The sequence below is a fragment of the Carassius carassius genome, chromosome 43 (assembly GCF_963082965.1).
Source record: "Carassius carassius chromosome 43, fCarCar2.1, whole genome shotgun sequence".
NCBI classification, from domain to species: Eukaryota; Metazoa; Chordata; class Actinopteri; order Cypriniformes; family Cyprinidae; genus Carassius; species Carassius carassius.
The window spans coordinates 7,693,183-7,708,204 of record NC_081797.1 but is presented as its reverse complement, the minus strand read 5'-3'; the positions used below and the strand labels follow the sequence as shown (position 1 = coordinate 7,708,204).

The 15,022-nt window shown below is 34.3% G+C and overlaps 1 protein-coding gene and 1 long non-coding RNA gene across 2 annotated transcripts in view; one reads left to right on the top strand and one right to left on the bottom strand.

Annotated features, from left to right (window-relative positions):
• The window catches only part of LOC132125157 (NT-3 growth factor receptor-like), a 239,498-nt gene that overhangs the window by 212,641 nt on the left and 11,835 nt on the right, over positions 1–15,022 (top strand). The window contains exons 14-16 of the mRNA XM_059536416.1: positions 3,286–3,458; positions 4,880–5,123; positions 14,671–14,829. Of these exons, the coding sequence (XP_059392399.1) occupies positions 3,286–3,458; positions 4,880–5,123; positions 14,671–14,829 (576 nt within the window). The remainder of the gene's footprint in view (positions 1–3,285; positions 3,459–4,879; positions 5,124–14,670; positions 14,830–15,022) is intronic.
• LOC132125159 (uncharacterized) lies at positions 9,054–9,903 on the bottom strand. Its single transcript, XR_009426859.1, has 3 exons — positions 9,690–9,903; positions 9,287–9,406; positions 9,054–9,194 (listed from the first exon to the last, which is right to left on the bottom strand). It is a non-coding gene; the product is annotated as an uncharacterized LOC132125159 (long non-coding RNA).

Sequence of the window (15,022 nt, the reverse complement as noted above, 5' to 3'; positions counted from 1 at the left end):
TTCAGGTAAAAAAGTCTGAATTGCGAGAAATCAACTCAGAATTCAGGGGAAAATGTCAGAATTGTGAGGTATAACCTCAGAATTCAGGGACAAATGTCAGAATTGCATTATGTAAATTCAGAGTTCAGGGAAAAGCGTCAGAATTGCGAGGTGTAATCTCAGAATTCAGAGAAAAAGCGTCAGAATTGCGAATTGTAAACTCGGAATCTCGAGAAAGAAAGAGTTTACATTTCGCAATTCTGACTTTTTATTTTATTTCTAACCCTATATTTGAGTTATAGATATCTGGTCATAATGTTACCAGCACCCAGATCCCCCATGGGTTCCTCTTTTTCATCATTTTTGAGACGATGTTGGCTATCATGTCGTGGAGCTTTTGTTTAGGTCAGCTGGAGAAATAAATCTGGAGCAATAACACTGTCTTCCAATGACGGTTTATCATCCCTCAAAGCATATTATTCTGGAGGCGCTGTGATCAAGAATGATTGTGCTGATGTGTTCATTCTGAATCCTGTGATGGTGTCAGAAGATGATTCTCATGTGCAGAAGAACACAAGCAGCCACATGCCCTGTTTTACCGGCAACCCATTGGAAGAAAATCATGAATAAGTTCTCTAATATCAAATTTTTTTTCTCTCTCTCTTTTTTCTTTTACATAGCAGTAATATTACATAGAGACCAAGTGTCCTGCTTCTCAGATTTTTCTCCTAAGAAAAAGGACTTAAAAATAAATGGTTAAAAATAGGTTTCTCTAAAACCAAACTGTTCTGTTCTTGGAGGAATCTAATGAGAAATGAGTTTGAGCTACAGTCCATTTAATTTCATAGCTCTATACGTATACTGCCTTTCAACAATGGTGTCATTTTCATCTATTTTTATTTCACCTAAGGAACTGTAGTAGCAACATCTGCTCTGAGGCACAGTTGACACTTAAAGGAAACCTAAATGTGTCTCCTTAGCTTTGAATGAGCAATCTCTGAGCAATAAAACGTTCCTATGGGAAGCTGCTTGGCTTCGTCGGCTTCATGGAGCTCCATCACTGCAGCTGTTGTTTGAAAGCCGTCCAGCTCAAATTCAGAGAGGTCAGGTTTTGCCTTGTATTTTGGCCAAAGAGCTGCCAGTGTCTCTCTCGTACCTTTGCTCTCCCCCATCTCCACCTGATGCCCAAGACCTCCAGACCCTTATACGAGTGACAGCCCCCCAGGTGGTGCTGGATTCGTCCCCTCTGCTCTCTCCTGCCTGTGCAGGTGGCCAATTTTGCAACACAAGGCTAATAAAGCATTATGGATAGGGATAAATACCTCGCCATCTGCGAATTGGTTCCCTCATCCATCTCCAACGCATGTACCTTTTTGCAATTCCTGATATGGATTAACCCACGGTAGATCTAATTGAAATTAAACTGTGAGCTCTGAGGGCAAAACGCAATTATAACATAATTGAACTAGCGATTCCTCACAAACACACCATGATGCAAGTCTGGCTGTGAGAGGGACTGGGAAACCAATTGACATATCACGGCCAAGGCCTCAAAGGGGGGGATTTTTCTGTGAATGAAAGATGGATGTGTACAGGCAACTATTAAATCTTTCAGAAAAGACAAAGACAGGCACGAAACAAACCCGAGATGCCATGCTCATTTGTGGATCTTCTTTGGCGCCCCAAGGTTTAGTCCATAAATATGTGCATTTTAAAATTCTGAAAAATATATAAACTGTTATGGAAGAATATGTTACATGAATAATTGAAAGCACTTTGGATCTCTGCAATATTTGTGCAGTAATGGCATTAACGTACTATGTTTTCATCTATTCAAATCTGTGTCAACGTTTTAAGGTTTCACAGATGCTGACATTTATAATTGGTTGTGAATTAAAAAAAATGGTTATCTTTATATGTATGCATTTTTTTTTACATGAGGAAACAAAATAATTAACAATTTTATTATATTGTTCATATTACACATGATATTAATAAGGAAATAGTATTAAACATGAAATATGCAAATTTTATCAAATTAATAAAAAATGATTAAATATTAGTAAATCCAGCTTATATATAATTCTATATATATATACAGTACAGACCAAAAGTTTGGAAACATTACTATTTTTAATGTTTTTGAAAGAAGTTTCTTCTGCTCATCAAGCCTGCATTTATTGATCAAAAATACAGAAAAAACAGTAATATTGTGAAATATTATTACAACTTAAAATAATAGTTTTCTATTTGAATATACTTTTAAAAAATAATTTATTCCTGTGATGCAAAGCTGAATTTTCAGCATCATTACTCCAGCCTTCAGTGTCACATGTAACATCCAGTCTATCACATGATCATTTAGAAATCATTCTAATATTCTGATTTATTGTTTGTTGGAAACAGTTCTGCTCTCTAATATATTTGATGAATAAAAGGTTAAAAAGAACTGCATTTATAAAAAAAAAAAAAAAATTCTAATAATATATATTCTAATGATATATTTTCTTTACTATCACTTTTTATCATTTTAACACATCCTTGCTGAATAAAAGTATTGATTTTATTAAAAAAAAGAAAGAAAAAAAATTACTGACCATTAGTGTATATTTTTATTACTAAATATTTATATTTGAAAAACATAGCCTCTTTTTTTTTTCTTTTTATTCATCAAAGTATCCTCAAAAAGTATCACATGTTCTGAAAAAATATTAAGCAGCAGAACTGTTTCCAACTTTGATAATGAATCATCATATTAGAATAATATCTAAAGGATCATGTGATAATGATCCTAAAAATTCAGCTTTGTCTCATGTTAACTGCATGATTTGAAGCACTTTGGATGTCTACAACATATGTGCAATAATGTTGTTTTTAAAACATTTACATTTTGATTATGCATTTAAATGTATTGTCAAAAATAGCTCTGCATGCTCCATTGCTTTGTCGCATATTGTATATCGATTCATAAACCATTAGAGACGGAACCGTTTAGATCCAGATAAGTTGTTAGTGGTTAGTCTCATTAACCTGATTAATTGTTCACTTGAATTATTTATTACAGACTGACTCATTTAAGCGCCCTTAATTAATTTACTTGTACTGTGAGTTTCAAAAAACAACAGCAAATGCATTTAATTCCTGGATATACACAATATATTTAATCATATAAATTATTTGTTTTTTAAAACAGATTTTTATTTAACTTTCCCCCACGATATCTTTGGTTTTCCCCACAATGCTTTAGTTTCTGGGTGTTTTTGTAGTTATTAGACAATTAACTGGCCGTCTTATGTGTTTGCGCAGACCCTGAAGGATCCCACCCTTGCGGCGAGGAAAGACTTCCAGCGGGAGGCCGAGCTCCTGACCAACCTTCAGCACGATCACATAGTGAAGTTCTACGGCGTCTGTGTAGATGGAGATCCGCTTATCATGGTCTTTGAGTACATGAAACACGGAGACCTCAACAAGTTCCTCAGGTTCGTGGCTGTTATAATGCAGTAATCTTTGTGCTTTGCTTGTCTAATGATTGGAGATATGAAGGGAATTGGTTATAATTGACTGAGGTCATAGACCAAGTAGAACATAATTCTGGAACCACTGAATTCCAAAATGATGCTCTGGGAATTTCTCAGCATGAGGAGACCAGAATTTCTCAACCAGAGGTTTATGATGGAATTTTTGTGGGGCTGCAAACCGAATAGGAATTGTTAGGGCTGCAAAGGGGCGGAAAATTTTCAGTAAATTTCCGGAAACATTCAAAAAAAATTGCAACCCTTAATTATGATTATGAAAGAAATTCCCATTTCATTTTAAAATATATAAATTTTTCATGAAATAATCTAAATGTAACAAAATATAAGAAATGTTATATGGCTAATTAAAGCTTAACATATCCATGAATCATTATTATTTCATCATTATCATCATCTTCAGTATTTTAGGAATGTATTAAAGCATTATTATTTTACCAAAAAAAAAGAAGGGAAAAAAAAGACAAGAAAAGTTAATTAATTAGTTGGTTGGTTGAGTAGTTTTAGATGTATAACTTCTTACTGCATGACAATTTCTTAAATGTATATCTAAAACACATCTACTGTATGTATAAACTATATATAACATAATTTTTCAAAAGTTTATTAAAATATGCAGTATGTTATTTTCCAATAATTCTATACATTTTATGGCATATATATATATATATATAGCTACAAGTAATACAGTAAGTTTACATACTCCTGCAATTGTCATGATCCTCCTATTTTGTTGAAATTATTAGAATTTTGCATATTCTGCCAAAAATGAGCAGAAATTTATACATTGCTAATAATTACTAACAAAAATCAGTATCTTCTATAGGTACTTATTATTTTTTTATTATTTTTTATTTTTTTGGAATGGGTGGGAAGCCCTGCATTATAATGCTGCATTCGTTTTCTTGTTGTGATGTAAAATCCAGCGTTGTGATGTCAGCAGGTTCTTTCTGACTGTGATTGATAGGTTACAACCTTCCACAGAGGTATTGAACAAGCAATAGGAAGTGGATACAAAGGTGTACATGGTTTCTGACAGAGCCCTGTCGAAAGAGCAAAAATTACATTCTCTTTCCAGCCAGCAGGATTATGGGGGATAACAGGTTTTGTCAAAACTGCGAGGTGATACATTCGTGAAAGGGCAGAGGAACTGGCAGGGATGCAAATCGAATCATACAGTATACGTTTCCTTTGAAGAAGAAAGTAATCTATTGGTAACTTTAATGTGCATTGCACTGACATATATATGTAAAAAGTATTCATGAAAGTTTTCTGAGTTCATTCTTATATAATGCAATCATTTTAAAGTGTTTTGTAAGCATCCAAATATTTTAGGGGACTGAAGTGGCATTATTTTATACTCACAGAGCTCATGGTCCAGATGCAATGATCCTGGTTGACGGACAGCCGCTGCAGAACAATGGGGAACTGGGTTTATCTCAGATGCTGCACATAGCCAGTCAGATCGCATCAGGGATGGTCTACCTGGGGTCTCAGCACTTTGTGCATCGTGACCTGGCCACACGCAACTGCCTGGTGGGCAACGGGCTGCTGGTGAAAATCGGAGACTTTGGAATGTCAAGAGACATCTACAGCACTGACTACTACCGGGTAAGAGCGCTTCTTTTTTTTGTAAATGCTTGAGCAAAATACACTACCAGTCAAAACTTAAGTTAGTAGGAATAATTAATAATTATTTTTGTATTTGTTTTTTTTTGTTTTTTGAAAGGAGTCTCCTATATACAGTATCTCATAAAGGCTGCATTTACGTAATAAAAAATGCAGTAAAACTGTAATATTGTGAATATTGTTACAATTTAAAATAGCTATTTTATCATATAAAAATGCAGCCATTGCTCCAGTCTTCAGTTTCACATGATCCTTCTGAATCATATTACATATCTTAAAGGTCCCATGACATGGATTATTTCCTTTTCTTTAAATGCTTTTTAATGTTTCCTTAGGTGTACCTATATTGTTAGTATGATTTTTACATTTAAAATTTAGAAATAACAAGCATTTTTATATCCTGATATTAGCCCTCTGGCTTGAATGCTCTGTTTGAAGGGGCGTGTCTGCTGTGAGACTCCGAGTAAACGACAACTTTTGTGATTGGCTGACATCTTTGCATTTGAAATGCGTATTACATGTGGAACCCCTCTCAAATATATATATATATATATATATATATATATATATATATAGTATAACAGCTGTCAAGATTAACGAATCGTGGATTTGTTGATTATATAATTATTTTTTCGATCTTTTCCCATCACATGAAAGGCTGCAGTGATGAGCATTGAGTAGACAGAGTCTGTTTATCGCGTGAATGCAGTGATCTCGTCATTATTGCAACACGTTTTCTCTCACAAAATGCTTTCAGCACAACTAACAGCAAACACATTAATACAGTAAGAGCTTTGTTGTGCAGCATAACAGCGTCATTCATTGTAACGGGCAAGTGTGCAGATATACTCGCGATGTGTGAGAGCTCCGAAAAAAAGGGAGCGTTCTTTGATCGCTCTCTGTAGTTAAATCACAATTTAAATAACAGATTTGTTTCATGCTACTAAGAGAAACAATGTGAAGTTGATCGTTTAGTCACTGGCTTGATTCACTGATGCATAAACAGTATTAAACGATTTAGAAAGAAAGTCTGTGTGAACTTGAATAATTAGCTACACAGCAGAAATCACTGATCACAGATCAGGCATTAATGAACACTGTTATTCACTGTTTGTGCCTGTGCTGTCGAATCCATATCATAAAAGTCTGTTTGTAACGCCTTTGCTGACGTTGCGACTGAATTATATGTAAATATTTGGGCGGGCAAAGCAGAGAAAAGGGAGGTAACAATTCTCCTTACAATGTCACAAAGAGGAGATTCAAGATCAGCCCGTTTGAGCTTCCATTTTCTCAAAGGCAGAGAAAGATAGCAAAATCTCGATTTACACCGATTACAATTTCTAGAAACTTGGGGACAATATACAGGCTAGGGGAACTCATATTAATGTTAAAAAACCTCAGAAAGTGAAATTTTCATGTCATAGGACCTTTAATATTGTCAATGTTAAACGTTTTTGCTGAATATATTTCCATTGAGAAATTAATACTTTTATTCAGCAAGGACACATTAAACTGATCAAAACTTGGGGTAAGAAATGAATATTATTATTCAGCAAGGACACATTAAATGTCTTATTTCCACAAAAGTATTAAGCGGGAAAAAAAAACTGTCAAAAATAAAACACATTATTAATAATTGAGAATCGATAATAGATAATGATTGGTCATTAAATTTTAGAAAGATTGGAGTAATGATGCTGAAAATTCAACTTTGCCATCACATAAAAATTCTGTTAAAATATATTAAAATAGAACAGTATTCCTACCTTTTGAATGGTTTAAAGGTATAACATGGTATTTAAAAAAAAAAGGATTTTTAAAACACAAATTAACCCTCTGTCACCTGTGGATCCATAATTACATGCATAATTGCTCATTTTAATGATTTTTGAAAAGTTGAAATATTGATATATCCAGCTTCTTTAGAACTTTGAAGGACCTTAATCAAATTGTTTATTTACAATCATTAGCTTAGTCATACCAAGTGTTAATTAATAACAAGGTAAAAAAAGAGTTTATTTCAGAGTGTTAAAGATACTAGCATAAATACGAACAAATGTAGCCCGTTAAACATTTGACCAACATCTAAATCATACACACAGCTCCGAATACAAGCTTTAATGAGCTGTGACCATTTATTGAGTATTTTAAAAATACATTTAAGATGTTAAAAGCTCAAGTTATCATATGCAAGTTATAAATCCATGAGGATTCACAACCATATAAGATTTAAATTAAATGATTATAGCCCCCACTTTTATCTACAGTTCTGATTCATTCAAGCTGGGTTGCTCAATTATATGCTTCAGATCCATTTGCAATTCTACAGAAGATCCTCAATCAGAATCTTGTCTTTTCTTGATGCAGACAGAGGCCTCTCGGTAGATTTGGCCTCGATGACGGAGGGCTCAATTTGCAAGCTTGGGGCCCTAAATGAATTAAAATGTATGTCTTCACTTAGCGCTCAACAAGAGGATGAATGAAGTGACACTGCATTTACAGAGCTCCTCTGTTGCTCGACTAGATTAAGTTGATTTGAATATGATTGTTCATCTCTCTGCTTTGAATGTGACTCATTTTTAAGGCACTGAAAGTTAAATGAGAATTTTTCTCACTGTCAAATGTCAAGGAATAATTCAAGAGTCAAACATAAAGCAAATGTCTCAATTAGCACATATTCAGATGTTATCGGTGGCTTTTGCTGGACTTTTGAACTGGGAAGACAAATGTCAGACTATATCATAAACAAGCCGTATCAACTATTAAGTGTGTATATATATATATATATATATATATATATATATATATATATATATATATATATAATTATTATAATTATTATTATTATTTTAAGAGCATTAAAATAAACAATATTATTTTATAAAATAATTTTATATTCTATTATTCAATTTTTTAATTGTATATATTAGATTATTTTGTATTATTATTTAATAATACTAATAATAATGATACTACTACTACTACTATTACTAATATATTACATAACAAATATATAATTATTTTGTTTTGTTTATTTATTGCTTTATTTTTTGTTTTTGTTATGTAAGATTATAATTATAATTATTATTATTATTATTATTATTATTTACTGTACATACTATATTATTGATATATATATATATATATATATATATATATATATATATATATATATATATATATATATATATATATATATATATATATATATATATATATATATTATGTATATAAACTTGGACATTATGAAACTGATTGGAAGCAAGAAAAGATTTTGAATACTTTGGAGAGAAAAAACAAAAACCTTTTGATCAAAAAGCAGAATTGTTTACCGACTTATTACTCCAAAACATATTTCTAAATGCAGATCCTTCAGTAGACACAGGTTGTTGCAGTGCCCAGAGCATGAGTTCTTATTGAGAATTTAGGAAATATGTTACATTAACAGTAAATTTCAAATAGACTATTGCATCTTTTCTCACTTAATATATTATTTTATAATATATTATATATTATATATTATATATTTTATATATTATATATTACTTTTTTTTAATGGCATTGTGAAATGGCAGATTGGACTCTGCCATTAACAAACAGGAAGTGACCTAAACCATCACATTTTTGCACAGGCAAACCTAAATGCAGCTGTGAGGCAATTTGCATTGATGCATAAAGATGAGCAGCATAAGATATATTATTGCTTTGTTTTATTTATTCTTGTTATTTTCTATCATTATCAGAAATAGCATTGAGAAAGCTATTTATATGCCTAGGTAGAGCATTTCAAATCAGTGACTCTGCTGTTAATTTGCTGTCTATGTAGGAAGCAGCTCACTAGGTTTCAGAAACAGAGCTTTTATCATTGTTCTGTGATTTTTGCATGAACGCAAACCTAATTTGCAGGTCTTACCTTCCAACTGCAATAGGCACCTACGCCTCACATCTCAGAGCAGATATAAGCCAAAATGGCATCCAACAGCACATCTTCTCTGACACCGGTGGCATTCTGACGTGTTCATTCTCCAGAAAGAGCCTTTACAAGGTGGTCTCCTGGGAATGAATGCAGTCGGTTAGCCCAGAGTCAGTATTCATCAACAGCCTGGCTTCCTCATCCATGTAATGATTGTGGCATATAATCTCACTTGCAGAAGGGGGAGAAGCTACGGTCGATTTGGAGTCGCTCAGGTTTTCTTTGTCAGAGTAAATCTGTGCTGAAGGCCATGATGTAGGAACCAAACACCTCAATTCCCTGCCAGCAAGACCTGGCAGAGCAAAGTTGAGCTACCTTGCTACAAATTCATTCAAATTTCTAGAGCTAGCAGGTTCTTCTATTTGGTTAAAGGACCGGAATACTCCATTAATTGAAACGAGTAATAAATATTTATCTATTAATGAAACCTGCTCAAAACTGCTCAAAATTCCATCCACATATGTCTTATTTCTCAAGGCTTTTTAACTTCTGACGAGCACTCGCTTAATGACATCATCTCTCGTCAGCTGTTCATTGAAACAAACATGCTATTGATTTTAATATGCATTAATTACCGCTATGTGATTCCCGTCCTCCTCGTCTCTGATTTTCCCCCCTCCAGATGCTAATTGTGTTGCCTTTCATCGGTGCCCTTTCAGATTGTGTTGGCATTTTTGTCACCACCCTGCCAGCTCTCATTCCGATCTCAACGAAGCCCCGCAGACTGATTTACATGCATCTGCAGTCTCGTCGTTCCACCTCGGAAAAGATGGCGGGAAGCAATCCAGGAGAAGCTATTCAGATGAATAGAAGTTCAATCATTGCAATCGATTCAATTTCCCAAACACTCGAGCACAAACATATTCACTAAACAAAAACACTGAATATGGCTGTGTTCAGATTAGCACACTAACATACTACTATTTCTGCCGTATAGCATACACTGTGGCCTAACAAACATTGCCTGTTTCTTTTGGTTTTAAAATATAGGAGTGTTTGTGGACATTAGGAGTGGCTAAATTAAATAATAGCATACTACACCAGAATGGTATGATTGGCAGAAAAAATAAAAAAAGAGTGCAGCAGATCATTGCGCTTAACCCTCTGGAGTCAATTAACGCGGATACGCGTTATGAGTCATTTTCTCCTGATAACCCCGAAAAGAACTTAAATGACACTTTCAGTTTTAATCGTACAGATAAGAACAATACATCAATCGAATCTGTAAAGGGTCTACTTTTTTTGGATACAGACATAACAACAAAACCTTGTGAATATATAAAATAAAGATAACAAAGGTGTGCTGTCTTCAGCCTTTGTCTGCGCTGATCATTAAAATGAACTGTAACTCCGTGAATACTCAACGAAGAGACATGAGAGAGATATCTATAGAAAGCTTGACATGTCTACTTTTAAACTAAACAAGTGCCGCCGAAAACAGATATTCTGTGATAAAATAATCCATACGAAAACAACCCGATGTCCGTTTTTCACGTCTCCCTTCATTATATCTAATGTGACCACGCCCCCGCGCTGATGCATATTTCAATAAACATGTTGGTATCACTTTAGTATAGGGATCAATTCTAACTAGTTGTAGTTTAATAACATATTGGCTGCTTATTAGTACTCATAAAGCACATATTCTGCATGACCAAATTCTACATTATAATTCCTACCAATATCTAAACCTTACTAACTATTACTAGTCTGCTTAATGACTGAATGTAAATGTAAACTATTAATAAGCAGCGAATTAAGAGTTTATTGAGGCAAATGTTGTAGCTATTGGTTTCGTAAAGGCAAGAATTTGACCTTAAAATAAAGTGTGGCCAACATGTCTTACATCTCTGATTAACCTATTTTAATCAGTGGTTTAAATCAGTAAATCGTTTTTTTAAATGATTGTCATTTGAAAAGGTTCATGGAATTGTATTTCTTTCCCTCATTATAGCTATAAACAAAGCATACAGTCTTCTGACTTTTTGTTCGTATTTCAGATTCTTTTGCTTCAAATTAAACGTTGTAATGTTTTTAAATGTTTTTTATGGTTTGTATGCAAGTAGTATGCAGTGTCTTATTCCACTCAATGCCTGAAAAAGTAGTCCGTTATTGTGATATATTGTTCTAGCTAATCAAAAGAGCCAGTTAACCAGTCTTAAACGGTTAACGCTAAGCTAATAAACTAAGCTCTTGGCTTTCTAATCAAAGCCTAATTGAAAACACAAAGGAAGATAAATGTTTCATTTGACACTTTTAATTCTCTGATATGTAATTTAAAAGACATTACTGTATCATGTTTTCATGAATTATGAGCTATTTTTATCATCAGAATGGGGGAGAGGATCTTACACATTAGCAGCTAGTTGCTAGCATTGCAGCTAATGTATGTTAGCATCTTGTTTGACTGTTTCAAGCTCTCCAAACATTATTCTGTCTCTCTCCTCTCTATCTTGGTCTATTACCGGTGATCATACCTTCATTACCTTCATCCCTGACTGACTTTTCTTGGCAAGGATGTTGTGCGCTAACACTAAAGTGGGCCGAGTTAGCCAGGCGAGGAGCTCAGTATGGCCATAGGGAGCAGTTCCTGCCCACGCATGGGGAGCGCTAGCAGCGGCCCAGTAGTACCCTGAACTCCATCTCATGGAACAAGAGGAGTGTTGTTTGACCGCAGCAGGACTGGCATATTGCTTACACCTCCTAAAGGGCAGAGGCGGGAGGGAAAGAGCGAGCCAGCGAGGGGAGGGATATTTGCCACACATCACTGGAGCCTGTGGGACAGCTTCCTCCTCTGTGAGAAACTGGCTGTGAATGAGAATCACAGAAGCGTAGCTGATTAACATACAGTACACAGCCTTATCGTTCCCTACATTAAAGACATTAAGGTCGGGGGGAAAAATAAACTTTCCAGACCTTTAATTATAGTACATCTCAATGCCTCTATGGTTTCCTAATTGTGACTTTCATATTTTTGCACTCATTATTCCGAGTCGTTTGCAGTTTGTACATTTAAATGACAGTGGATGCACAACCACAGTTATTTTTTTGTTGCTTATTTGAAAAACAGTGATTTATTCATCGTCAAACATTGAAAAAAGTCACATTTTCACATTTGAATTCTTAAATCGCCGTCACTGTGCTCTGTGCTTAGAGACACGTCCTGTTGCCAAGGATATACTACTCTTGCCAAAGCATTGTGGGACGTGAGCCAATAAACATTTTACCATAATCTCATTAAGAGTTCTTTTTCTTCTTACTATTTTCTACCTAAATTCATTTCTGGTAAAAATAAAAGCATAATGCGCTTACTATAAAGCACAAGCAGGCATTCTGAGGATGTACAGTATGCCGCAATGCTGCTTTGTATTCCTGCGTGCAGTCGATAGCCTGACCCCCATGTGAGCAAACCACTAATGAGCCTTGTAATTAATACGCAGTCACCACTTACGAGTTGAAAGCCGCAATAACCACGCAGCCGCCATTGAAACATAACTCTCAGTTGTCCTGGCACGGCTGTAATTAACACAACTCAACAGACACGAAGACGAAATGGATTCTAAACCAATCCAGTCCGGTGCCAGCCCAGGGCAGAGATGATTAATGTCTCATTGTTTTAATCGATTAATATCTCGCTTAACATGGGGAAGGCCTGTAGGGAGACTTTATTTATGGCTTTTGATGATTTGGAGCTGTCAAAAACCTTTAATGGATATATTTGTTTTCCCTTTCTCCATCTTTCCTGGTTTCTGAGTTTTATGGTTCCAGGCTTGACAAATCTTGTAAATCATATTGGTTATTTTTTATAGCAAAAGGGCTTGATCTATTTGTCAGCTTCTAAAAAACAGAAATTAGGATTAAAGGCCCTTTTTAACACCAAAAAACGAGAACTATACGGATAACTAAAATGATCTAATTTAGGGTTGCACTTTATTTTGCAGTTCTGTTACTTATGTAAATGCGATGTACATATTATAGTGATTAAAATAACTGGGTACTAACTAATGCTGTGTATCGATTCAGATGTCCTGTTTTGATTCGATTTGCAAGCTTTCGATTTGATTAGATTCTCGATTTTTAAAAAAAAAAAATTTTTATTACATTCAGTGAATATAGTTTTAATACAAATGCTTTTGATATTTCAAAAAAATTTACAGCAAACATCAATTTACAAATGGTGAATTAAAAAAAGAATTTAAGAACCATAGGCCTGTATTTTAAACCTTAAACTCTCAGAGCAGCTGAAGATGAGATTTGTGTATTCATGTCATCATATAGTGCGAAGGCAGAGGCTGAAAACACCGCAAGCCGCGCTTTAGTTTGTGTGTACATTACTAAACAAAACAGTGCGCCGTGCCATCCGCCATTCATTCATTGATTGCGGAAATCATGCGCCTTATGCGTGATACCAAATGGTTCCGAAGATTTATAATATTACTATAGCATTTCACCTGAGCATTGCGAATCACGCATAAGGCTTTCCTCTTGGTTCTCTTCAGCAGTATCTCCACCATGATAAGTGCTAAATGAATGACAGGCTTTCCATTGTAACATTGCACAAGGGAAATACGGTTGACATCTAGTGGAGAAGACTAATGATAAGATTCACGTTAATCAGATCTTGTTTTAAATGTGTTTTGAAATAAATACCAGAAAAGAACGATTCGCAGCTTTTGAGAATCAATTTTGAATCAACGTCATGTTAAAAAACGATTTATCGAATTTTTTTTTTTTTTTGGCCCAGCCCTAGTACTAATCCTGAAACTACCCCTAAACCTGACCCTAGTATCCCAATCTAGTTACCTTATATTACCAGTGCTTTCATAGGTAGGTACACTGTAAGTGCACATACTGTAATGAAATGCAACCAAATTTAGTAATTTGGTTATTATTTACATGTTGTAGTAAAAATATATATATATACAGTTGTCTTATTAAAAATCTTTTAATAAAAAAATATGGGGGAAAATTAGGAAATTTTGAAACCTTAATCCATTTTTTTTATATATAGATAATGACTTATTTGAATATATATATATATATATATTTTTTTTTTTTTTTGCAGTTCTTAATTTAAACTTTTATAGAATCAACTACAATCAAGTTATGATTTTTTTTGTCTTGATTTAAATGTTCAAGCTCTTTAAAGATGAATATTGATTAGTTGTCAGTTTTGTTTTTTGTTTTTCTTTAGCTGAAAAAAGTAACATTCTAATGATAATAACATGGAAATTATATCATTGTAATTTTCAGAGTTTTGATGAGTAGGTCACTGTTCTCATAGAATTGGAGTAATTTCTAAAAAATTGGTTATCGTCCTTAGTGTGACAGAGCTTTAATAAATTAGAAAATGCTATGAAAAATCAAGGAAATTATGGAATGTGGACAATTTTTTTTTATGCCTCTAGGCGACTTTTAATTACTTTTCTCCACAAATACAGGTACATACAAATAAGGATTTTAACTCTTTATTTTAATGTGGAGAGTGGCTTGATTTTGGGTTTGAGTTTGTGAAGGTGACTAGTCTTTGATCATCAAAATTTGGTGCCCCGACAGGTGGGAGGACACACAATGCTGCCCATTCGCTGGATGCCACCAGAAAGCATCATGTACAGGAAGTTCACGACGGAGAGTGATGTGTGGAGCTTCGGCGTCATCCTCTGGGAGATCTTCACCTACGGCAAGCAACCATGGTTTCAGCTGGCAAATAATGAGGTATGCTCATTTTATCGGTTTTCATAAAGAAAAAACAATCAAGAAATCTTCTTTTTTTAGCTGTTTTCTAGCCCTCTGACTAGCTTTGGTCACGCGTTATTAGTTAACCACATCAACTCTAGGGACCCACCGGTGGGTCCAATATTGCATATGCCTAATTCTCAAAAAAACAAAATAACAGCTGAAGTGGTTA